Source organism: Poecilia reticulata, chromosome 13 (genome assembly GCF_904066995.2).
Source record: "Poecilia reticulata chromosome 13, P_reticulata-male-v2, whole genome shotgun sequence".
Lineage (NCBI taxonomy): Eukaryota > Metazoa > Chordata > Actinopteri > Cyprinodontiformes > Poeciliidae > Poecilia > Poecilia reticulata.
The window spans coordinates 3,025,516-3,053,043 of record NC_088842.1 but is presented as its reverse complement, the minus strand read 5'-3'; the positions used below and the strand labels follow the sequence as shown (position 1 = coordinate 3,053,043).

At 39.2% G+C, this 27,528-nt stretch overlaps 1 protein-coding gene across 1 annotated transcript; it reads right to left on the bottom strand.

Annotated features, from left to right (window-relative positions):
• appbp2 (amyloid beta precursor protein (cytoplasmic tail) binding protein 2) lies at window positions 1-25,706 on the bottom strand. The gene is made up of 13 exons (XM_008425204.3): window positions 25,296-25,706; window positions 21,328-21,416; window positions 20,752-20,903; window positions 20,444-20,567; window positions 14,244-14,412; window positions 14,067-14,156; window positions 11,945-12,012; window positions 11,751-11,856; window positions 11,537-11,661; window positions 8,331-8,416; window positions 6,518-6,708; window positions 4,902-5,067; window positions 1-2,227 (listed from the first exon to the last, which is right to left on the bottom strand). The coding sequence occupies exons 1-13, from the start codon at window positions 25,431-25,433 to the stop codon at window positions 1,965-1,967; spliced, it is 1,767 nt and encodes a 588-aa protein (XP_008423426.1). The 5' UTR covers window positions 25,434-25,706; the 3' UTR covers window positions 1-1,964.
• Between the last annotated feature and the right edge of the window lie 1,822 nt (window positions 25,707-27,528).

The window sequence follows — 27,528 nt, the reverse complement described above, 5'->3', positions numbered from 1 at the left end:
TTAACTCAAGGCATTTTTTTTTACTCATGTAGATACAGTCTAAACTTGTTGGCTTGGACTAAATTGTACATGCCATCAGTCATTTCCCTACACAGCTACAAAGGTCTTCAATAATAACTTTGCTCCGACAGCATCAACTCAGTCAGTTTGAGGATCAACTGAATCTAAAATTAAGGTGGAACACAAAGGGTTTCCATAAACATCAACTGCAGGTGTAGATGCCAGAACTTCCAAAATATAGTCCTCAAAATGTTGCACTGTACCTTTAAGGAACAGAAATGATGCATGACAATGTTTCACAAAGCAATAAACGTTTTTCTGTCAAAGTTTCAATATTTAACAGGGAACAAATACTTTCACTGATTTTAAGTTGAGCAATAAATGAAACAGCATTTTATGATGCCATTACACAGTTTAACCACCAGAGGACAAAATGGTGCAAAATAAAAAGTTGGGCATGTTTGGCACAATTTTGTACAGGTCAATGCAAGCAGCTCACATCTAGTTCACAGCCAACATGTTCTCCTGTACAATACAGTACTACTGACAAAACTAAAATTAAAAACATGAACATACTCTACTACTATAAAATCAACTCAGGTCTGGTGAGGGGCATATTTTGTAATTTGACTACAACCATATTCAATTGCTTTTATGAATACTATATGCCATATTATTTTGAGCCTCTTCCGTTTCTGTGGGACAATGACACCAGCAGCTCTGCAGGACAGATGAGATTCTGGTTTGACGGTGGCTCGGTCAGTTTGAAAGAACGAAACGTGTATATTACTGCAATGAGATGCACAACAAATTGGAGTGATAGAGAACCCAATGGACAAGCTGACAGGCTGCCAATAGTCACACACGTGCACATCTTTGGTCCCCTTGGTTGTGTCCTTAAAGGTAGAATAGTTTATGAAGCACTTTTAAGTATGGCTCCCCCTACAGTCCATTAACTGTAAGCTGGTTGTAAGCTGGTAGTCTTCAGTGGAGCATTTGGGCACCCAGAGATTTTATGAACACACCTGCTCTCTCTCAATCACACACATGCACACACATTTTGCACATGAAATATGTTCTTCTCACTTCCTTGCATGTCCTTTGTTAACATAGGTGTGTTTTAGAGTTCATGACTCAGTAAAAAAACAAAAACAAAGGGCTACATAATCATACATTTTAGCATACAAATTGTTGATATTTTAATGAAGCCATGTCATACTGAGCTGGGGAAGAAAAACAACTGAAAAAAAGACACGTGAAGCCTGTTGCATGTGTAATAACATACCCGCTGGTTTTAACACATTCCACTGTAGCTTTTCTCACGCCAACAAGCACTTCAAAGCAGGAGTTTATTGATGTCCACTCAAATAAAAAAAGTTACAAGAAGCCTTCAACTTAAAAGTACAATGTGTTGTATTAGTCAACTTGATGAGCGTGAAAAATAGCCAACTGTTTCCATCTGTGACGACAGAAGATGTAATTAGAGCAAGTACTTCTTGCAGGACTCACATACTGCCAGGTACACACTCCAAGAAACATGGTATTGTATCAGAGAACTCCATGCCCCTCCAACTTAACCTCCCCCCCAAAAAGTCCTCTGGTTCTCAGCATGAGAAGATAAAGGCGAGTGAGCCAGGAGCATCAGCTGTGTGAAGGTTTCTTCCTCCTCCTGGAGAAATGCAGCATGATGTTCTGCGTCTGTGAACAAATTAGCTTTAATGGTGGTGTCTTTTTCCTTTTTATATGACTACATGTGTGTCTGTGCACGTACTGGCAGCTGCAGAGACAATCAAGTCAACCAACCAGCCAGTGATGGTCACATTTACTCTACTTGACTAATTCACAGTGAGCAACAGAAGCATCACATTGGGGCTCTTGTTTGTGGTCTCACCAGACTAAAACCTGGTTTATTTTTCTTCTCCGTTTTGGAATACATTTGGTGGGGGGAGGAGGGCAGAAGGAAGTTAGCCAAGACATGGGCGGTGGGGGCCAAGACTTTGAGCCTGTAGGAACGCCTGGACCACCTCCTGGGTCTGCTGGGGGGTTGTGTTGACGTCCTCCAGAGCATCGGCTACAGCAAACTGTCGGTCCCTCAGTCGGTTCCAGTTGGACAGTACATTGTGGTATTCAAACACTTTCTCATAGTTCCCCACAGAGTTGTAGAGTTTGATCAGACCTCTGTAGTCATACTCCAGCCCACTGTAGCCTTCACCAAACAGCTTCTTCCCTGTCAAGTGTAAAAAAAATAAAATAAAAAAGTTTTATGATAGATAAGTAAACAGTGATATAACTTTCAATATGGAACCTGCAAAAAACAGGAACAAGGAGGCGATGACAAAGAAATGAACTGAAGGAGACAGATGGGATGATAAATGGGAAGAATAGATAGATCTAGAGTTATACAGGTCCTTCTCAAAAAAATTGCATATTGTGATAAAGTTCATTATTTTCCATAATGTAATGATAAAAATTCAACTGTCATATTTTAGATTCATTGCACACCAACTGAAATATTTCAGGTCTTTTATTGTTTTAATATAGATGATTTTGGCATACAGTTCAAGAAAACCCAAAATTCCTATCTCAAAAAATTAGCATATTTCATCCGACCAATAAAAGAAAAGTGTTTTAATAAAAAAAGAGTCAACCTTCAAATAATTATGTTCAGTTATGCACTCAATACTTGGTCGGAAATCCTTTTGCAGAAATTACTGCTTCAATGCGGCATGGAGGCAATCAGCCTGTGACACTGCTGAGGTGTTGTGGAGGCCCAGGATGCTTCGATAGCGACCTTAAGCTCATCCAGAGTGTTGGGTCTTGTATGTCTCAACTTTCTCTTCACAATATCCCACAGATTCTCTATTGGGTTCAGGTCAGGAGAGTTGGCAGGCCAATTGAGCACAGTAATATCATGGTCAGTAAACCAGTGGTTTTGGCACTGTGAGCAGGTGCCAGGTCATGATGAAAAATAAAATCTTCATCTCCATAAAGCTTTTCAGCAGATGGAAGCATGAAGTGCTCCAAAACCTCCTGATAGCTGCTGCATTGACCTGCCCTTGATAAAACACAGTGGACCAACACCAGCAGCTGACATGGCTCCCCAGACCATCACTGACTGTGGGTACTTGACACTGGACTTCTGGCCTTTTGGCATTTCCTTCTCTCCAGTCTTCCTCCAGACTCTGGCACCTTGATTTGCGAATAACATTCAAAATTTGCTTTCATCCGAAAAAAGTACTTTGGACCACTGAGCAACAGTCCAGTGCTGCTTCTCTATAGCCCAGGTCAGACGCTTCTGCCGCCGTTTCTGGTTCAAAAGTGGCTTGACTTTTGACATTTTTTGAGATAGGAATTTTGGGTTTTTATGAGCTGTATGCCAAAATCATCCATCCATCCATTTTCTTGACACTCTTGTCCCTTAGTGGGGTCGGGAGGGTTCCAAAATCATCAGTATTAAAACAATAAGACCTGAAATATTTCAGTTGGTGTGCAATGAATCTAAAATATATGACAGTTTAATTTTTATCATTACATTATGGAAAATAATGAACTTTATCACAATATGCAAATTTTTTGAGAAGGACCTGTAGATGAAAGGATGAAGGGCTGGATGGACCCTGTGACAACAGAGATGGATGGATACATGATATGAAAGAATAAAAAAAATGTGAGTGACACAATAAGTCCAAAGCTTTAATTAAAGCTAAAGATTTTACTTTCAAACCAAAGATCTCCTTGTGCACCACTTTGCACTGATTACTACCAAGGAATCATCATTGGGATGATGAAAAACTGTTTTTCAGATATATTTTTTTCAAGTTTCATGAAATGTAAACATCAGCAAGACAAAATGTTTAGAAAGACTCCAGTGGAGTTAGAAGTCCTGGCAGGGTGTATGATCAGTAACCATCCAGTGAGTTAAGCAGTTCAACAACACTTGGCATCCTTATTCCTTAAAGGGGATGTATTTTCCATGCACATGGTGCCTTTTTAGTGTTTCCATCCTCAAAGATTAGACCTCCCTTAGTCCTTAGGACTACTCCATTCCGCTCCTTCAGACTAGCCAGCAGCAATCAGCAAGCATCTGGTGGAACTGTTGCATTTGCTAAGCTCATTATAGGAGCAACTTCTCAGTGAAGTAAAAATAGTAACCCCCCGTGTTGCACAGGGGTTAATAGAGGAGCCATGTTGAGATGACATTCTGAAGGCAGAGTTTCAGAAAGAGCAGGAGTTTTTAAAGAGAGAGAGATAAAATTTCAAAGCATTGAATTACAAAGTTTATAGCTATATTGGAATATATATATATACATACACACACAGAGAGAGAGAGAGAGAGAGAGAGAGAGAGAGAGAGAGAGAGAGAGAGAGAGAGAGAGAGAGAGAGAGAGAGAGAGAGAGAGAGAGAGAGAGAGAGAGAGAGAGAGAGAGAGAGAGAGAGAGAGAGAGAGAGGGGCTAGTGAGGCTGGATTAGTGTCCAGCCTCACTAATCTGTGAGGCTGGACACTTGGAAACTGCAGCACTGAAGAGGAGTTGCATCTCAAAGGTCCAACCAGGTGTTTTTCACATCTCATCTGAATGGTTGCCGATGTAGATTAAAGGGTTTCTCAAACATGCATGAAAGAATCAAAGAAACACCCCAGGTATGTTTTTGATAAGATAATAATTCATTCATCATAATGAGATGGTGCTCAAAAAAGTCAATTCCAGACTGCATCTGTCCACCCGAGTCACTAACAAGAGCCAGTAAATATAGCCTAGACACTGGCTTGTCATTTAATAAATGTAACTTTAAAACCAGATCTTCAATTTCACTAAAATGTTTAGTGAATTCAAAACTGAAGCATTGATCAATCCCAACAAAGACAATGTTGTTCATCTGCTGGTGTTTTCATGGTACTGACCGATAGCAATAGAGCGCAGGTAGAGCCTCTCTGCGTCCTCGTACTGGTTCATGTCATAGTTGTAGAGGGAGGCCAGGTGGCCCACAGACAGCGCCACCTCATAGTCTTCATGGCCCAGGAGCTGCTCCTTGATCTGGATGGCTTTGATGTGCATCTCTTCTGCCTCCTGATGGTACATTTACAAAAAAAACAGACCCAGTTGATGTGCAAGGAACATAATTGTTTCTTGGGCTTATCCATCCAGCATAACAAGAGCTGCAGAGGGAAATGAGCACAATAAGGGTTTATAGAAGTGAAAGTGGTCTAACAGGTAACCTGCCAGAATCTTAAAGCTCTTTCTCCAATTCACAAATACACCACACTTAAGAGCTAACAGATTTTTATGAAACTGTACTTAGATGCTGAAGTTAAAATGCTATTTTAAAGTTAAGTTAAATTTATTGACTCCGCCTCCCCCACTCTCACTTTCAACTTGCGCTTAAAGAGCACATTATAAAATACACACCAGTTTTTAAATTGTGTTAATAGGCCAAGTAGAACCGGAGTTATGCTAAATTAAGTAAACCATATTTTTCCAACTGTCAGAGAAATGTCAAAAACCAAAAAGAAATGTCACATAGCCGGCTTTTCCGGCTATGTGAAAAGGAATGAAAATAAAGGCAACTACAGCCAATATGAGCAAAAATGAAACAACATTAGATTCCTTTGTTTTTAGAAATCTTAAATCTTCAACAAATAACGATGGGCTGTTTCTTGTTGCTAAGAAACAAAGTAAAGTTCCTCAAGTTACGGTGAAAGAGAAGCGGGACGAAGTAGCGGCGCGAACGGAGAAGCGGCAAAAGCAGTGAGATTGCGAGATTAATGCAAAGTTTGGATATTGGAGCGACTGGTGGCATCCACTTCGTAATTTGTTTTAGCTTAGTGGTTTCTGTTCTGTATATAAAGGATTACCTGAAGAATGAACATGCAGATGGCAGCAGCACTCTGTTTTGAGCTTTATGATAAAGAGGGGAAACCCACAGTTGGAATCTGTTGTGCAGTGAGGATTGCCATGATGATGATGGCTAATCGTTCATTCTTATTAGTAACTGACAGAGTATCAGAGTCTGAGAGATCGATGAGATCCTGGCAGTCTGAGAGGCAGCTACTCAGAGATCCAAGCCGGGGAATGGCAGCGCTGTGCAGCTGCAAGGAGTCAATCACTACAGGGTAAGGCATAGCCACTCCCCCAGCAGCTAGAAGCAAACAGTTTACAGCCACGGCTAACTCCGGGAGCCAAGGTAGGAAAGCCTTTTTCCCCATAGTCCAAAAGACTTTATTTTACCCAATCAGAGCTAGGTATTGTGTAGTTGATGCTTTTAATCAGTTTTCAGTTAATTAAATCCAATTGAAAACTGATTAAATCCAAGTCTATGGAACACAAAACATCACCAAAATCACTCTATCCCTCTAAAACCTTTCAGAAAAATCATAAAAGTGTATTGAAGCGTAACGATCGCTGAATATCGTAATATATATCGCATCGAATCGTGAGATTATTGTATCACTACATCCCTAAGAAATAACAAAGGTTATCTATCTAAATCCAGGTTAATCAGACCATGTCAACCACCTACCTTAAACTTCCTCATGGACTGGTAGAGCCGTCCTAGGTTGCCGTAGTGTTTGGCTGTCTGAACATTAAACTCCCCAAAAGCCTTTTTTGCCAGCTGCAGTGAAGACAGGTGAAGGTCGTGAGCTTCCTGTAGGAGGCGCTCTTCTGTTTCTTTATTGTGGCAGTCGATGGCAATTTCTTCCAGAATTAGAGCTGTTGGAAACATGAAGTGAAACGTTAATGTCTAAAGTGGTAAAGACCTCTTTCTCTATGTGAACAGAGTAGTGCTGCTTGAATAAACCTGGTAAAGGTAGAGGACCAGGGGGGTAAGGTTCAGTTCTGTAGAGTGGATTCCTGCAACATTTATATGCATCTCTTCTCCAACACCCGAATCATGTGAACTGCTCGTTACCAAACATCTGCACAATTGAACTCAGCCATTTTATTCAGGAGTTGCAGGACATGATATTTTAAAAATACATCACAACAACTTAGAGGCTTTATTGTCTATGTGCACAGCAAATAGTAAAAAAAAAACAAAAAAAAAAACGTTCCTGTAATAAGTTTATTATGCAGAAACAAAAGAAAAAGAAGCAGGGGTGTGCTGTGGTGGTGCAGGGGCTAAGCACAACCCACATATGGAAGCCTTAGTCCTTGGCGCGGCTGTCGCTGGTTCGATTCCGGCCTGGCGACCTTTGCCACATGTCTTCACCTTCTCTCATTACCCACTTTCTTGTCAATTAACTATCAAAATAAAGGCAACTACAGCCAATAAAACCTTTTAAAAAATAGCAGATCATTATCCCCTACTTCTTCATCGGCAGCAGAGCAGAGTTGGTCCAAAAAGTTGCACAAAGTCGGGTTAAAATGTTTAAATTTTTTTATAACACCGCCTGTTACTGATGATCTGTTTTTGCTCATCTTGGATAGCTGCACATAAAGGAGTGAAATTATTACATTGATCAAAATTGTGCTTTTGGATTATTATGAACGGATCCTGTGTTATTAGCTACATTTGTCGCAGTCACCTGCTACTCCTCTGCCCTAATGCGGAGCAGGACGCTCCGCTGAGTCAGCAGTGGCTCTGATTTTGCTGGATGAACCAACATGCAGACAGCGGCAGAGATGGCCTCTATCAGATCCTCAGAATGGAGCTTGAATATTATTTCAAGATGATGTCAAACAGTATTTTTATAAGCTGCCAGGTTACAAGCTTCAATGTGCAAGGCGACACTCATCATTTGGATGGATGAAAAGTCTTGACTTTATGCTATATTACCGCACTTCATTCAGGCCGCTTTCCCCCACCCCCCTTTCTTTTTTAAGATTTGGTTTGTTTTTTTTGCAGTAGTTGCCTTTATTTGACAGTAATCTGAAATGTGGGGGACAAAAAGTGAGGTTGGTCAAGGTCAAGGGAACCAAGGATGGGGAGTCAAATTCCAGACTACTGCAGTCTACAGCCTCTATATGCGAGGTGCCTGCACTAACCATGTCCCACTCAACGCCCCATTCCGGTAGCCTTTCCTGGAGTTTGCAGAACCCAATTACTAAATTATTTACATTTTTATACAATTCGAACTGTCTGACAAATTCGCCTAGTTCATCTTGGAAAAATCTGTTTCGTCAAGTGATTGCAACTAGCCACATAAAAAGTCATTGCAGAGTAAAGAATCAATCACTCGTTGGCTAGTTGGTGCAACCCCTAATTTTATTCGGGTTTGTTACAGCAGAGATGCATCTAAAAGCAGCAGGACAGCAGCTGTCTGAGTTCTGGACCTGACGCGTCCCTCACACAGTAGGCAGCAGCCCAGCTGATCCAACAAAACTCGCTTTACCTTTGACTCTCTTGGAAGATGCCAGCAGAAGATGGTCCTCCGGCAGGATATGAGTTATAATATCTATGGCACGTTCCGCATGGAAACTGGGGGAAAAACAAAGCATTTGATCCAAATGTGTCACATGACTCAGATGCTAGAAAGTGCTTAAATTGGGATAAACACTTCCAAGAATAAACATGTAAAAACAAAAAGTTGTTTACAGGCTGGCAAGAAGCAGCTGTGAGTCAGAGGGACAGAGGTCACAGCGGAGCAGAGTCCAGAGCGGACAGTTTCCTCTGCTCCATGATCTGTCCTCTATACCAGTGTTTTTCAACCACTGTTCCACGGCACACTAGTGTGCAGTGAGTGATCGTCAGGTGTGCCGTGGAAATTATTCAATTTCTCCTAAGGTACCGTATTTGTCGGACTATAAGCTGCTACTTTTTTTTCTAAGCTTTGAACCATGCGGATTGTAGCCCGCTGTGGCTTTGCTGTGTATTTTTTTCAACCACCAGTGGGCTCTCTAGCAGGAAGTGAATTATTAGAAGTCAAAATTGTAAATCAAAAGAAGAACGTGCTAATTTTCAACCTGTTCAGGGGTATTTTTAAGCAGCAGGCACGATGGAGAAATGTTTTCAGACTCGTATCATGCAGCTTTTAAGTTGAGGGCTGTCGATCTGGCACTACAGGAGGGAAATAGAGCCGCTGCATTTAAGCTCGGTGTGAACGAAACCATGGTTCGGCTTTGGAGACGGAGTGCTGCGTCCTTAATATATGCAGCAGATTTATTAGGACGCCGCCCTCTGCTGGGTCCTTATGGAAAATCGAGAGCAGCTTCCAGTTTTTTTTGTTTTTGTTATTTTTTTTTTCAAAAAAAAATTGAAGGTGCTAGTATGGTGCGCTCTATAGTCCGAAAAATACGGTAATTGATTTTAAAAGATTTTTTGAAAATGAATTATCTGCAAATAATGCCATCTTCGAGTGTCTGCTGTAGCAGTGACTAGCGGCGTAATCATGTAATTTTCTTACCACTAGATGGCAGTAGGTACAGAGCATTTTACATTACAACAAGAGAATTAGTGATGCATGAATGTTACAGGTAGCGGTGAGAGCATCGTATCTAGCAAGACAATGATGGAAAAGACAGAGAAGCTCAGGAGTAGTTAGAAAGAACATGGGTCCATTTCCCACAACATGTCTGTGAAGTGAGCTTCTCAAGCCTGGCTACTATAAAAACTAAAACCAGAGAGAGACTGAGATGTTGAGGAAGAGCTTTGTCTTTCTTCAATTTCTGCCAGAAAATCAGCTGTTTTCATCCAAACATGTACAGGTTTCACACCAGGAGGGTAAAATATACAGATATTGACATTTTGTACATGCAACTCTTCATATTGTAACAGTGAATATGAAGTGAAATGTTTTCCAAATATTATTGCTTCTTTCAGAATAAGAATTATTTTCTGTATTCTGGCTAAAAGATGCTTGTGGATTAGTTAGTAAAACAGTTTGAAGTTTTCTACAACTTCTTTAAATTTAACACCACAGTGTTGTGGCTGTTCAGGGGTATTTTTGAAGTGGACATGTTAAGTGCAATTTGAAGTAAGAAATGTAAAATGTGATACAAATGCATTTTTGTGTTTATTTGATTCCTATTCAAGAGACTTTGATAAGAATGACTATATATGTAATATAGGCGTCTACAGAGTATCTTTGTTTACATTTTTGGTTAGTGGTGTGCCTCGAGATTTTTTCAATTAAAATAACGTACCTTGGCTCAAAAAAGGTTGAAAAACACTGCTCTATACTATGAAACCAGGTACAAACCTGTTAAGCGAATCCAGGATTACCGACTTTGGATGTATTTTTATGTGAAACTAGCTAAATTAGAATAAATGGAGAAATCACAATGATGAAGCCACAGCAAGCCAAGTAAAAATATACTGCAAATTTGTCTGTGTGAATGCCCCCGAAGTGCTTAGACTATTTCCAAAAGGAGTAGAGAACTCAATGGAAGTATGAAAACATGCAAAATATTAATTTTATAATAATTATTAATTTTATTTTTAATGCCCATTATGTCTCAAATTGAAATCTCAAAGGTCACATTCACACGCAGATGATGGAAAGCTACTGCCTTGTAGCTACAGCTGCACTGGGTCAGTCTGTCAGGGGTCAGGCTGCAATTTTGCACCATAAACCATCCTGACCAACACCAGCAGGAGAGGTGGTAGAAGTTTATTACCCAGGAACACAAACGGCGAAGGCGGGCGGACCAGGAATCAAACTAGCAATCCGCCGATTGCAGGGTGAACTTCTAACGCCGTTGAAAACATGAATTTTGCATGACACATCTTTAAAAGTGCATTTTATGTTAATTAAAAAAAAATAAGCTTTTTAAACTAAAACTGTAATTAGCTTTTTCTTCATTTTGCAAGTTGATGGTCAAAAACGAAAATATTTTGGTGGAATTTTAAGTGGAAGTGATGCAATAAGTAATAACATTTTAGGTCACAATTCATTTTGATTATATGTACTTGAGAAAGAAATAATGGGGAGCATTGGGCTATGTCAGATTTAAATGTATCAAATAAAAGTTCAAAGTTAACCTATATTAGCCAAGGAATCAGGAAATGTAATTCCCAGATATCCAATACCTGACCTATGAGAACTAAAGTTTCCAGCCTGAACTTTGTTCAGTTTTCAGCCCAAACCAGCCTTTGTTGAGTTAACTTTATATCCCTATATATTGGAAACAGTTTTTAAAAGGGCAGGGAGGGTGTTCAGGTCGTGAAACCAAGACCAGGGAATCGTCCACATAAAGCATCAGCTTAAGTTTCGCATTATTGATTCAGACACCTGAAATCTGGGTCCCTGCATAATTTTGCTGCTTTTCGCTCTAGTTCCAAGATCAGAGCAGAAAGCAGTGGGCAGTCCTACCTAGTCCATGATTTTGATTCTTTGATGAGTTGTTAATGTGATCAAAGTATATGTTCAATCTCACAACGTGTTATAAATCTATATAACATTTTGTCCACTTTCTCCCTGTACCTTCTATTAATCCTAGTAGCCTGAATCTGTATGACATTTTCAAACTACCCTCATTAGAGTCAGAGTAAGAGCACAGACTCTGAAAATGTGACTCATCATCTTGTGGTTTGTCTAAAGGAAGCATCTCCAGAACAGAATCAGATGGCATGGAAATTCTTACTATTTATTGTACTCACAGAGCATTGTCGAATTTCCCAGAACTATACTGGTGGACATATGAGGAGTAAGCCAAGTCTTCATGGGCTGAGGCAACGTGGATGTTCTTCCCCCCGAACACAGACTGTCGGATGTCCAGGGCGGTCTACAACAAGTGCATGCAAAAGGTTCGCTCAGACAAAGTCAGTCAACAGTGAAAAGTTGGTAGCCAGGAACCCTGAACATCATGCTTACCTGGTAAATAGCAACCGATTGGCATATGTTGTCCACATTTAACAAGTAAAATCCATAATCTAGCAGTGTGTCAGAGTACTTGGGATGCTTGTGTCCGAAATGTTCTCTGGGAGGTAGTACACAGAGCATCACAATGCATGATAAAGACTCGAGTTTTACTCATCTGCACTTGCTTGTTAAACACAGCAGGTTACCTTGCTAGAAACACTGCATGTTTGATCAGCTGCTCTGCTTTCCTGAACTCCCTCTTCACCACACAAGCCTGTAGCAGAAAGACAAAACAAAAACTATTCTCAAGTAACACCGTGGTAATAGCAGAATAATGCAACATTGAGAATGGCAGTTAATACTTAAATTCTAATGAACATTTAACACTGAAAGTGGAAGACATTTTAACTATCCAACAAAGATAAACAAAACAACAGAAACAACAAAGTGAATTATAAAATCTCTGTAAACAAAATTGTTCTTCAAAAAATGGCTGGTTGAGTGCAATGCATCAGACTAAAGACTCATCATTAAGTTCTTGGTAGAAAAAGAGAAAAATAATAAATCATAAAAATTATTGAGCTTGTTTTAATTAATCATGCAATCAACTCATTCATTGCTTATTGCAACAGGCCTATTCAGGTCTGGATTTTGATTGGGCCATTCCAGTGTATAAATATGCTTTGATCTAAACCAGTGTTTCTCAAACTTTTTCAAGCCAAGAACTTCTTAACCCATTTAACAGTCACGGACCACCAAACCTGAAATTACCCTGTGATAACATCTTAATATATGATGCAACCTGAAATGAAAACTACGACAAACCATGAACAGGTCTACTTGGACATTTTGGACATTTCACAGATTCCGAAAGTGTCCAAGTTTTCCAATGATGTCAAACACATGGAAATAAAGTGTTCATTACAACTTATTCAATTGTAATGAACAACTGAAGTTGTTCAGGCCCAAAACCTCGGAGTCGTGATGGACTCTGACCTCAACCTTCAGAAAAACTTTAAGAGTCACACAGTCGGCCTTCAATCACCTGAAGAACATCTCCAAGATTAGAGAACTTATGTCTCAACAAGATCTAGAGAAACTCATCCATGCGTTTATCTTTAGTCGCTCTGCATCCCCAGAACCAGAACCAAACGAGGAGAAGCAGTATTCAGCTTCTATGCACCACAAATCTGGAAGAAACTTCCATAAAACTGTAAAACAGGCGAAACACCGACTTTCTTTAAATCTCAACTAAAAATCCACCTGTTTAGAGTTGTAATTCAAATGTAATTATGTATTTAATGATGGCACTAGACTTAATGTAATGTTTTTATTGTTGATTCTATGTTGCATGACTGTTTTTGTGTTAGTTATGATGTAAAGCACTTTGAAATACCTTGCTGGTGAAATGTGCTATACAAATAAAATTTGATTGATTGATTGATTGATTGATTGATTACTACCAAGTGTTATGTGCATTAATAACATTTAGGATTTTTTGTGATTTAGAAGAACAATTAAAGAAAAATAGACTTGAGTTGCTTTAACAGATACAAAAAGTTATTTTCTGCACCATTAAAATAATTAACCCATTTCCAGCAATTGTATTTATTTAATTAAATATTTTTGATTGAATAAAAATAACAATAGTTGTTGACCTGAAAGCAGAACAAAAATAAAAAGTCATTACATAAATGCAAAACCAAAGAACAGTTCTGACTAACTGAGTCGAGTCCTACCACTCACTGCATAGAGCCGTTCAAAGGAATCCAATCAAGTAGTAAGCGACATATTCAGCAGCTATGCTTCTTCCTCTGATCATATAATATTCCTGGAATTGTTCTTTCCACCAGTACCTGCAGCTTTTCTTTTGAGTAACCCAATTATAAGCCAGTTTTCCATTATTATTTTTAACACAATCTTTTGGTAGCTAGCTGTAACGTCGCACTTTAAGCTCCCATCACAGCAATAAACGGTCATTTACATGCAGTGCCTCGCAGACCAATAGGGTGGGCCTGCGGACTACCAGTGGTCCGGGAACCACAGTTTGAGAAAGACTGATCTAAACCATTCCACAGTAGCTCTGGGTGTATGTTCAGGATTGATGTCATAAATCAGAACTTCTAACAGTGTAACAGCTGAATTGCCCTGTGTTTTACTCTATCCAACAATAAATAAACCAAATTAAACCTAGTTGTGCAGTATGTAGTGCTGGTCTATTACATAATGCAGAAATTGGTATTAGTATACTGACAAAATGCATAGAAGTTTGATGGGCACAATGACCTACTGCATGGAACTGTATTTGTCAGCCAAACTGGGGTTTACCTTGGATGCTTGTCGGAGAACATCTATGACTACTTTGACAGGCAGCCCTGGAGTAATTTCCTTCATAGCTTCTATACACCACCTGTATGCCTAGAAGATAACCAAGAAATAAAAAAATGAATTACAGAATTTTCAGCACAAACACATACAGTGTCATAAGCTGTTAAACAATCTTACCTCATCGTAGTGGCTTTTGGCGAAGAGCAAGGCACAGAGCTCGCCGTACAGAGCTGCCTTGTTGGCCTGGTGGCCATGTTTGGCTAGTTTATCCATGTAAGACTGAGCAAGCTTGAACGTCTCCTCCCCAAGGTGGTACTTGCAGTTGCCGTTGCGGACATGGAGCAACCTTAAACAAGAGGAGGAAGATTCAACAACAATCAAGTTCTGTCTTCATTAGCTGCTGTCTATAAAAGGACCATACAGGGACATGTATGGTATATGGTATTCAACATTTGTTAAATACCAAAAAGACTTCTGATTTAACATTGAAGGAGCTTGTGTGAATAGTAAGAGAGAGTGGGGATCTCTGGCAACAGCCCTTCTTGATTTTAATTGACTTTGGAAGTATTTTGTTTGATACAATTTCTGCTGTTTAATTATTACATGGTATTTTAACCCATTTGATAAAGTTACTTCCACAACCTTTTCAGTATGTTAAAAAGATAAGGTCATTCAACCCCATCAAAACCCTTTTTCGCACCCAATGAAAGAAGAGCTGAATCATTAGCGTTCTTTTTGAGCCAAACAATATTCAGTACTCTTCTAATATTGTGATATCGTTGCTTCCCAACGATAAACTGATAGTATTACTTGCAACCATTTTACCAATAGCTTGCAGATAATTTTGAGATTGATGCTGAGTAAATTGACAGATCTCAGGTTTTCACACTTATTAGAGGGTTTACCCAGCTCTGGCAGTAGAATGATTAGAGCCTGATTCAGGGAGGGAAGCAGGATGCCTTTTCTAAATGACTAGAAACATGTCAAGAAGAGGTAAATTATTTTATCCTGTATGTATGATAGTATAGCCTGGTATCATACGTATAGTTTTGAATTTCTGGTAAGCAGGTCCTAATTGCTTACCAGATGTCATTCCATCAATTCCCTGTGCCAATTCCTCTTTATTTCTATTTTTAAATCAAATCTACCATCATCTGAGATAACATGGATATATAGCCCATTCAAAAACTTATCTAATTCCATTTGGTCAAAATTTCCTTGGGTGTCATATAATTTCTGTTAATAATCTTTAAAAAACGTTAATATCCCTGGGATCCATTAAAGTTTTATCCTGTGTTACAATTGATGTGACAGATGTTGCTTCAAGCTGTTTGATATGCCAAGCTAAAAGTTTTCCAGTTTTATTCCCTTGTTCATAAAAAGATTGTTTGATTCAGTCTCAAGAGACTGAATGCAGGTCTGAAACTGGACTGTTTATCTTATTCTGCTGTTAGGAGCAGCAGCTTTATTTTTCAACTGTCATTTGTTTGAAAAACCCTAGTGGTCTTTATTTTATTTTCTACATACAGCCAATTAATTTAGGCATTCTTTGAATTATTTCCTGTATAGCCAATACAGGGCTTAAAGTAAAAAAAAATCCTGAGCCTCAAATTTATAGTGATGATAGAAATTAACTATACCGTTGCTATTGCCACAGTTTAATAAAAAGTGTCTTTGAATAGTCCAAACAATTGCTTCTAACAATACAATTAACAAGCTAAACACTCAAATTTAAATAAGACTTCAGTACATTTCAACTCAAAACAAAATGTAAAATGTCTGTGCCCTAAAGTTTACCTTACAGGCAAAAAATCCTCAACATTAAATAAGAGTCCTTACAGTCAATGTTTTTGCAAGTAATTTAGAACATGCAACATTACAAACTAAATCAGTGTTTCTCAACCTTTTTCGGGCTAGCACCCCCATCCCGTATCCAGGACCCTCACTGCCCCCCACCAAAGAATTTGTAGGCTACTTTGCACTGACTATTATTTTATTATTAATATTACTATCACTATTTTAGATGTTTTGATTTTTATGCTCGTTTCTGTATTTATCAAGATAATTTCCCAGAGAACAAAAAAGCAATGCGAGTAGAAATTATTTTCACAGATGTCTATGAAAAATTTAATGAACATTCAACTTAAAATGTGTAGGCCTAACAGCAGCCAGAGTGCATTTGGCATTTATTGTGCAAACCAGAGCTTTCAGTGGAAAAAAAAAGTTCCAGATCCTTTTAATGCCATACAAATATGAGACAGAAACATAGATTATATCTTTATACAGACCTGTCTATTGATTTATAGATTAATAGTTTTACTGGACAGAAATTACAAAAACAAATCTGGTTCTTAATCAAATCCTAATGAGTCAAATTGAAAGTGTCATGGAGTCAACAGCGTCATGACAATAACATTGACATAAAAAATAATATTGAAGAAATAAATATATCAAATCTAATTAAAAACATAAATAAGTGATCAGTTCTTTACTGTTATGGTCTGTAAGATATATTTATTCTAAGTACTAAATATGGTCTTAAACCTATGGCACTTCAACAATATTATTTTACTTTTTATCTGGAAATAGTGTGTTTATTCTTGCCATACAGTCCTCTGTATTAATTATTGCTCAAAAGGTCTTACCATACCAGTTTATTCCTCTGTATTTACTTTAGTTTCTTAGTTTATTCTTGCATTTTGTTCTTCGTTCATTTCATTTAGTTTCATTTGATTAGTATTATCCTCTCGGTTTATTTTTATGTCCACTTTAGTTTCTTTCCTGTTGTTAGATTTATTTTATCGTTTATTGATGCTCACCATCAGTAATCTTCACTCATCACCTGCTGCGCCGCCTAATCGTCATGTGTTTCACATCATGTTGATTTTTCACTGTTCAGCGTCGGATTCTCCGTTTTTATGCCATAATTCACATCTAGTATGTATCTCCGTTTTATGTCTCGCTTCTCCTGTTTCAGAGTTTTGCGCAATGTGCGCGTCTTTTTTTTTTTTTTTTACCCCTAAAAAATTCGATGGGGTAAAGGCAGACTGACATAAACCTTTTAGACAACGGAAACAATTGCGGTATTCTGATTATTGAAATTTAAAAGTGCTGTGGTACCGTTCTATCTCACCCGTTTCATACCGGACCACTTACAGCACCGGTGTTAACGCTATAAAATGAACGCTCTCTATCGTGGTATCACCCATGGAGGGATTTCTTTATTTAAATGGGTTAATTTTTCAGAGGCATACAAAGTGAGGGTATCGTGATTTTAGTAATTACATGTTAATAAGAGCGATTTTCTGTTGTCCTTCCAAGGAAGCGTGCCGTCTTCATACGGAAATAAAACACTTATTAATATAAGTTGCTGCTTTGACATGATCACAGAACTGCCAAAACATATGTACAGAAATACCAGACAAAGTGAATCACAGCAACGTCATCAGCCGGTGTAACGCTGAACTGATGCGGTGAAGCCAAGAGTACCAGGAGAGCGGAGCTGCACCAAAAGCTACAAACACTGAATTGAAGAAGAGCTGCCATTGATATAGTTGCAGCCAGGCATGATTTAATGTTACGAAATACAGTTTTAGCAAGTTGCTCAAAGTCTAAACTGGTATTGTTGTGATTGTAAGGTGTAAAGTTTACCTTCGACCAAACGCCCCCCCAAAGGAATCCCAGCGCCCCCTTTTTGTAAAAATTTCCACCAACTTCCCGTCTTGTCCCCTTTCCTCTAGCCATGCCCAGCGCCACTTGTTTTTAATTCCTTTCTCACATAAACGTGTTTCTTTACCGGTTGACACAAACTCCATCTTCTTTCATATCGCATTTGATTTAACCGCCGAACCGAACGCATGCATTTCTTTTCTACAAACCGTTTTACAGTCATTGGTCAAGAACACGGGAGCTAGAATTCTGATTGGCAGACATCTTTGTCTATTATCTACAGTTTAGTTGAGGCGGGCCGTTTGGTCCAAAGCTCGTTTTGCTTGAAAAGCCGGAAGTCTGGCCCCCAGATGGAGCTCTTTAAGCCCGGAGACTAGAGTTTGGTTGAGGCGGACCACAAAAATTGGTTGATGAGCACCATGAAGATTGGTTTGACCGTTTTGTCAAGAGACGGAAATCTGGCCCCTGGCCGGAGCTCTTTAAGCCCTGCTAATAATATGTCCTCTAATAAATGCTTTAAAGGTATCCCATCTAATCCATGCTATTGTTTGATTAGTATCCAACTGAAATAACTCATCAATTTGTAACCCAGTATATTTAACACATTTCTCATCCTACAGCCATTTATGCTGAAAACACCATCCACGAGGGTCCCTGGTTACATTCTCATCACTGTAGGCAAGACAACACAGTGCCTAATCTCAGATCACTATGCTACCATACATACAGCGCTGAAAGTGAGAGGAATAAGTCCTGATAGAACTCAGAGTTATTGTTTGTACCATAGAAATTTACCAGGTTCATGTTTTTTAATAATAAAGAGCCCTGAACCATCTCCCTTCCGCATTTGTACACCTCCCATTATCACATATAACCAATATACCACCAGAGTCTAACCACTCTATAACCAAACCAAAAGTTTTTACTACTGATGCTGTTCGCTATATAGAAAACAGAAATTTAACTTTCCATGTTACATGTTTCCACAAGGGTTTGAACATATTAATGTGCACACAGACTGAGATGTGTGTGCATCATCTTGGCATACCTAAGCAGAACTAAAAGTGTTCATAGTAAATTACTGTTTCAATATCACCAGTACAAACCAATAAAGGTGCCATCAAAGTTATACAACATTACAGGAGAATCACAAATTACTCATTTAAGAAACCAATTCTGCTTTCAGCCCATTGTCATCTCCTCATCTGTTTTCTTCTGGATCTTCTTTACAAACTCATGTGCTACCGCCGGTGTTTTTAAAATTGAGTTTGGTCCTGATACGTCACCAGTAGCTGTGAGTTGTGCCACAAGTCAAGCCGTGGCGAAATACAAGTTTGCGCAGCTCCGTACGTACCAGGTCAAACTGCTTCCGAAGCTGCTGCAGACCAGCCACGGCTGGTCTGCGGCTGGTATCTGAGTAGAACCGTACTTGTTGATTCTGGTAGCGAATGTCTGTCTTAGCCCTTGATGCTATGGCAGTAAGCTGTTTATCCTTGTGACTGAGGAATCTCAGTATTAAAGTATGAAGTGCTGCTCTTTCCATGACCACTGCTCCGATGTCAAGGGTCACCAGCAGCCACTTCTCCAGGAACTCACACAGACTCTGTCCTTGGGCTCCCTCCGGTAGGTTGACCAGCCTCGGGTTGCCTCCAGATCTATAACTTTATCCTCCAAGTCTTTCTTCTTGGACTCAAGCATATCCACTGTACCTCATCGTGTTTCTATCTTACACTCAGCATCAGCAATGTAAGCCTAGGTTTCTACTATTTGATGGATACAGTCATTTATCTCTTTTGTCAAACTGTTGATGGACCCCATAACTTAGTCAAATCTAGAGGAGAAATTCTTTTGGATAGAATTAACAATAGACAGTATTTCCTCCACTTCACTACTTTGAGACTTTGAGTTCTCCTCTCTGTCTGTGACAGACATTGGAGCTGAGCAGGGGTTAGCATTAGCTTTCTGCATTTCACCTAGAAGATGCTAATCTGCCAGCATATGACGTTTTGCTTTCTCACTTACATTTTAGGGCACTTTTGCTGCTTTAGGCAGCAAAAGTGCTAGAGATCACGTTATTCCGCGATCTCTAGCAATTTAATTTGTTTTGAAAGGAAGGGATTTTAGAAAAATTCATTGACACGAATAGCAGAGTGATAGATCTACATCCTCTCACATAACCAATCTAACCTATCCAAAGGTCTTTAGTTTTGATCATGAGTTTGGATCTCCAGGCTTATAAGAAAATTACACTAAAATAGGTCACAACAGGCCATCTGTCCGTTTTATAAGGTATTTGTGGGATTATTGCAGCCTTGCCTCTTCCCTCCAGACACTTTCACAACCTTTCCCTGAACATGTGCTCAAGACACCTCACATAAGGACGTTATGAAGAGCAATATTACAAGTGACAATAACCAAAACCGCAAGCCATAATAAGAAACCAACAAAGCATTCAGGATGAGAGGTGGTGCATCTTCAAGAAAACAAGTAATCCACATCCATCCATGAAAGCACTCAGGATCATCTGACAAAGAGAGCTGCCACAGAGACATGCTAGATGTCAATAGTCAACAACATGAAATGGAGACATCCAAATGTCCAAAATTTTTCTTGTCTGACAATGTAAATATAAACTACAGATAACTGCAAGGAAAACTCATTTAACACAACTGTAGATGAACAAGCTCTCAGGCTGTTATAGGACTCACCTGACGCAGCATTCCACAGCTCTGTAACAGTGGAGCACCTCACTGTGGAGAGTGCACAGCTGCAGGCACGACAGAAACACTTTCTCTGCATCGCCATACCAGCCAGCATCTGACAAAAAGCCACCTGCAAACAAAGAGGAAACATTACATACAATCATTCTGCACAATCATTCTAGACATTCTTGTTTCATTCATCAATCCTTGACATTAGTAGCAGTGGCATAGGACATGTGATGTACACAGACTCCCAGAATCTAACCGCCATGTTCCATCCAAATCCTCTCAGTGTGTCAGTGTGGAAACTTTACCCAGCACAAAACCGAACTGGATGGCCTTTTCTTTGACATGGGCATCAGACTCTGCAATGTATGAGCAACGACGGCTGAATGAGTTTGCTAGAACTGAAGCCACTTTCACTCCGTGGTCCATCAGGGCCTGGAAGCAGTGGTGCAGGAGGTGTCTGCCATGGGGACAAAAAGGAAGGTTACCACTTCACTACAGGCACCGACCAGGGCTTCCATGGCTAAAAAGTTGTCCAAAGCTTAAAACATTTGATGTTTTGTAGTGGAACACTGATTCTTGCTGGAATATATTCTTCATGTAAGCACTGCCATACAGCTATTTACAATGTACAGCTAAATTGAAAATTATAATTAACAGAAGTTAAGGTTTTATAACATCCATCTGTGTGCAATTAATCCATATTGTGATCTGGGTTTGCTCTACAATGACAAAATCTATGCCTGAGTCACAGTAGACTTAACCATTCATTCACAGGGCTTCATGAAACACCATTAAAATGTGAGAAGTGAGCAGACAGAAACAGAAGCAGCTAGGAGAAGAGCAGAGTGATAAGAGGGAAGGGTTGATGGTGAGGCTCTCACCGTTTGTCTGAGGCACGGAGCACTTTAGCGAACACCTCCAGCTCACAGAACTCTCCTCCCAGCTGGCAGAGTCTTCCCTGCTGGTACAACTGAAACAGAAACATGGGGATGCATAGTGCATTATGATCACAATTCACATGAACTTGGGATGTACCTGAAAAATTACATGTGGAGAACAACATGGTGGACACTAGGCTACAGCACATCATGAATTATTTTAGGCGTGTTTTAATGATTCTTTGGCCAATGTTGTCTGCTGTTCATGAGTTTGAAACAATACAGTTTGCTGATGTCTCGTCTGTCATCAGAATGCAGTGAGGTGGAACTAGTTGAATACTTTGTTGTGAAGCCTTCACAATGCACCAGCAGCCACTGGGTGAGCTCACACACACAGTTCATTTTGGTTCTGCTTTAAAGTTAAGAGATATGATTTTGTAAATTAAAAAGCAGTCTTCTCAAAATTCTAAATCATATAAATGTTATGGTGGTCCATCCGTAAAATCCCATTCACCCACTTTGGCAATTTATACTGCCATTTCAAACGTATATGGAGTCTTTGTGCTCCTTCATATTTCCACATATTCCTGGAACAAACCATTTCTAACAAAAGGAAGACATCACAAATCAGTTTCACTTCTTTTAAGTATTTAGGAATTCTAGAACCAACTAAAAATGCTCAAATCTCAGAGCGTAATTTAATTAGGGCCGAAACAAATGGAATAATTGCAATGAATCAATTATTTAAATAATTGTAAACTAACTTGGCAATTGATTAATTGTTAACCGAAGAAACAGACTCGCAAAAGGCCATTTTTGAACAACACACTCAGCACAGTAATTAAGCCAAAACTGTACAATATATACAATTTAGATTTAATATGATAAACCTTTGTTTGTAAATAGATCTTGCTGTTATAGCTGAATGCTCCTTCGCTCCTTCACCCTAACGTCCCTTCCCGATCTATGTTTTCGCATCCACTTGAATAATGAGTAGTTGCGCCACTGCATCCAACTACCTAATGCAGTAGTTCACACTAAACAATTTTTTGCCCCTATTTTCCCCTTATGACAATCTTAGATCGTTGGCCGATCTAACCGATCATCCTGTAGTGTGAGGTGTGTTACGTAGATTGTCGTGGCCGCTCCGATCTAAATCAGAGGTTTTCCCCCGTGGAGCTTAAGGCAGCCCGTTGAATGTGACAGGTAGCCAATCAGAAAGCGCGGATTCTCCTCAGTCCTTTACAAGGGGAAATTACAGAGGGGAATCCCAAACAGCTGACACGGCGCAACACGAAGTCCAGCGGACATTGGAGATGATATGTGGAATCATTAATGTTTATTCAACATTTTGTGCAAAGAATATAGAAATGACCAGGGGAGGAGTTTGAGCCAAATTGCTACCGTAGTTGACAAACCCGGTAAGTTTTCTGTTCTTCGTTAACGTGAAATAAATAGGTTATAATGATTTTCATTCAGTCAGGACTTTACGCTGACTCTAGCCACATGCATCAAAGGTAGATTCTAGTAAAGCATTGATTAGTGATTTTAAAATTAGTTAACTGGACTTGTAGTCATTATTTTGTGCCCATGTGGCTGGACACCACTCGGCACGAAGAACCCGATCGAACCATTATACCTGGGATTTCTGTCAGCCAAGGTGTCTGTCAGGTTTTGAAAATGGGCCGACAACTCGTGTAATGTGTTTGATTCATATTCTGTTAAAAAAAATCTCCTACTAAGCACCTTTTGCTCTAAATATTAATCGGTTAATAAAAGGATAGATCAACAGATCATCTCCTACAATGTATTGATTTATTTTATTTAAGCAGAAAGTGCTGAGATGCTTTTCACATGTTGATGTTAGGATTTATTTAGCTGCAGATGCATGTTTGCTACCCATGACCAAGTGTTCACTATTATTTTATGAAAACTTGTTCAGAAAAATAACCAGTTATATTTACTAAAAATCCCCAATAAGTCTATTAGCACCTGCTTAAAGTAATTTTTATCAGAGCTATAACGTCACGTCATATCCTTACAGTTAGCAAAATACAGAAAGTCCTTTAACTAGTCTGTCATCAAAGAGGATTTGAATCACTAACAGCAGGAACAGAACATCCGGTGGCAGATGGCTTGATGTTGTACAAAACATGCCAAACTAAAACGACACAAAATGGCTAAATTAATCTTGCATTTGTTCCTATTTTTTCAGGCAGGGCTCCATTCTCGACTCCAGCTATGTTTACAATGATCATACTGTCACCTTTAATCTCATAGTGGCCATTCCTTTCCACTGCGCTGACTCTTTATGTATTACAGGCTGCATGGATGTTTACTGACCAATTAAACATAGCTGACAAAAAAAACACAGGAAATATTTTGGGACTTTACTGTAATTGAAGAAGTCGTTTTTGTAATAATTTTCCAATTTGGGGTCAGTGAATGTGTTGGTCATGGTAGAACCTACTGATGCAGCAATCATGTGGAAGAAGTCTGACAGAGATCCTAGTTAGCTTCTAAAATCAATTCTGCGGGAATTCCAGCAACTTGACCTTAGGCTCAACTGTTCAGTTTGATCATCAGCAACGGTTTTTGTTACTCCTTAATCTGGGACTATAGAAAACATGGACTCCTCTTGAGAAACACGTGGTCTCAATAGCTGCTATGTTCACTCAGCTCCGGAGGCTCCAGCTCCTGCTGCAACCTTGTTTGCGTCTGGCGGACTGGCATATTAATAATCCAGTATATTACTTTTCGTTTCAATGAAAATGCTGGTGTGTCGATCCTGCTTCTTATTGGTTTGGCAACATGTTCTATTAGAGCTGAAATGTAAGTTGTAAAATTGATACTGTTGACATTCTTAACCACCAGCAACACAATAAACACAGGCCTTACATTTCCACATTATAGTGCTGTTGTGTTCATTGACAAACATGTATATTTATCCGACTGACCTCCACATAGCCCATTCAAACCAGAAGATCTGATTTTGTTCATGATGAGATCAAGCACAATTTAATGAGTACAGCTTTATTTTGCTCTCATCAGCAAACTTAGAGATGCTATGAAATATCACTGCAGAAAAGTGATGTCACTTTTCTGCTGGCTAGTTGGTTGCAATCTGTCAACACTTGTCCTTTAATGAGACATTTAAAGGAAACACTTCTGAGAATAATTGTGTATTTGTGGAATTTGGCATTTTTATAACAAATGAAAACAATGAACTAAGAATAAAGTATAAACTAAATTAGTTGACCCAAATCTACAACCAGTCCAGGTTTAACACAAGAACCTTACCCTTAGTCAAATGAGGCCTAGCTCTTGGGACCCAAGAAAATAAAGAGGCTGCTCCATGGAAAAGTTTTCTCCAATTGAAAAGCCCTATTTTCATGCAAGATCTCTTATTTAAAGTTGAGGAGCAGCTGCTAATCCTGAAAAACAGGATATGTTTTAAAAAAAAAACTGCTGTCAGTCTGGGTCGGTCAAAACCCTTTGATGTAGCATAGAAACTTTTTTAAGATGACACTTTCCAGCCTACTGTTAACATTTTACACACTAATGCAGCACATCAGTCTCCAGTGTTGGTCCGTTTCCCACAGGCTGCTGAGACTTTAGTTTCTGAAGCCTATCTTGTATAAAAACGTAACATGACAATATTGTTTACACGTCCTTGTTAAATAAATCAGTAATAATCTTAAATAATTTCATTACTGACATTCGTCCAAGTAGAGAGAAGAAAGTCTTAAAATAACAGCCAACACGCAGATGTATAAACCCCATTGTTTGACATATAATGTAAGAGTTAGTTTATTCATTAAGGCTGAGCTTGTCCCCCTTTAAGACATTTTTCATGGTGTATGTTAATCTTAAGTCTTTTGTACTGAGCTATGGTTAGCAACAGCAGCTTCTCATAGAAACCCAGTCCTGCTTGTGAGATTCACCTGGGCGCCATGTCAGCTACATCTCACCTTATAGTAGACATCGAACTGGATATTTTCCGGTAGCGAGCGTATGTCCCTTCTTGAACGACTGTAGTTGTCCACCACAGCCGAGATAGCGGTGTTGTACAATGTTTCTGGTATCCATTCTAGCTCCGCCGCAGCCATATTGTTTCTCCAAAAAGCCCAGCAGCTACAGCCCTCCCCAACTCTCTCTCCTACATTCGCTACCTTACTGCGACCAAACCCCTTTCACCGTGAGTCCTCATATAACGGTCACTATATAGGGAGGCTAGAATCAGTCGTGATACCGACAGGTTACTGCTGTAGCTTCATTTTCGCTGTGCAAATTCCCTTCATCTCCGATGTTTATTCGTCAACCCTTCAGCAGTTCCGTGGCCCCTTCCCGACGCAGGCATTTTCAGCCGCTGACGCAGTGACGTAATAGTGCAGTCGATGAAAACGGTGAGCTCACTCCTTAACCGTCAGCCGGAAAACGACCAGAGGAGAAGTAATTATGAGCGTGGAGGGAAGAGGTGCAGAAACGAACCAAAGTGTCACCATTTTGTTTTTCACTGATATGGCTATAAGAAAAGCCATATACAATGTACACCGCTTTTCTGTCTAGGGGAGTAAATTTGATAGTGTCACTGTAAACCAAAGAATGCAAGACAGCGCAATCTCAGATGCGCTGTCTTTGATAAGATTACATAAAACAAACCTACAGTGGTTAAACACGGCCTGTAATACGTGCTGTGCTGTTCAGTAGATTTAATTATATGATTCAATAACTCTAAACATTTTTGTTCTGGGTATCAAAAGTCCTTTAAGTCATAATATGACCGAACTGGGATTACTCTGCTTTAAAATGGATCGTAAACTCCGCCTACATGGTACTCCGGCCCCATCATCGGCTGGTAAATGGTGCTTACCCATTCTACTTAACTCAGAGATTGAAGGGGATGTTTTTTTGTTTTGTTTTATTTATTTTTTAAACACATATTTTTTACATAGGAAGAATAAAGATAAAATAATTGTAAACGCAAAATAAATCTTTTAAGTATCATGGAATTTTAAATATGGCAATATCCTTCATTTTGTTTTTTTTTTAAAAAACATCCGTTCCTCAGTTTCAGGCTAAATCAGTTGATATAGAAACCAGATTTATGATACACAGGACACACAGGGCAAGCAACCATGCACACACACACACACACACTCACACCTAGGGGCAATTTGGAGAGGCCAATTAACCTGACAGTCATGTTTTTGGACTGGGAGGAAACTGGAGTACCTGGAGAAAACCCACGCATGCAAGGAGAGAACATGGGAGAGAACAGGGAGAACATGCAAACTCCATGCAGAAAGACCGGGGCTGGGAATCGAACCCAAAACCTTCTTGCTGCAAGGCAACAGCTCTACCAACTGCGCCACTGTGCAGCCCCTAGTGTAGACCACTACAGTAGATATAAGGTTCAATGCATAAACCTGTTAGGACTAGATGCTGTGTGATTCACACTGAAGGCTATTAAGACACCAATACATCTAAAATCCAGACAGTGAAATTTTTATCTGTGTTTGTGGTGCACACAAGTACATTACTTTGAGATATGCCTTGAAAACAGTTCAAGTGCTTTACATTATTATCAGTCTAAAAATGAACCTAAAACTTCCCAAAATAAAATTATTTTTACCTAATTAGTAATCCCAATAACATAGTGTTTTCCTGAATCATGTTTACAATGTACATTTTTTTGAAAGCAGTCCAGCAGCATACCTGCTTTCCTCACCACCAATCTGTGAGGAAGTCCAGGATCAAGTTTTGACTGAATAAACCATTTTAAAGGCAAACTCTGCAATAGAAAATATGGCAAAACCCATTTGCAACAACATGATTGTAGTAAGCAGTGACAATAGTTAAAGTTAGTTAGTTTTTCACCAGGTAAAACATTAAGAACAATTTTGTATTTACAATGTTAGTTTGAAACTGCTATAGCAACATTTACACACATATAATAAGCAACGTAGTCATTCTGGAAAAAATGACATGACTACTTAAGGTTCTTTAACCTGCTCAACACTGTTTAGATGACAATTGTAATTGTAAAGCAATTTTACAAAGTATTGCTACTCTTACTCTAGCCCGAAACAGGGCTGGAGAGTGGTTGGAGATAGGCACCATAATGGACAAGGGTGTACAGAAAATGGATGGATGGATGGATGCCACTCTTACATGAGTAAAATTTCTGCTATTATTCATTAG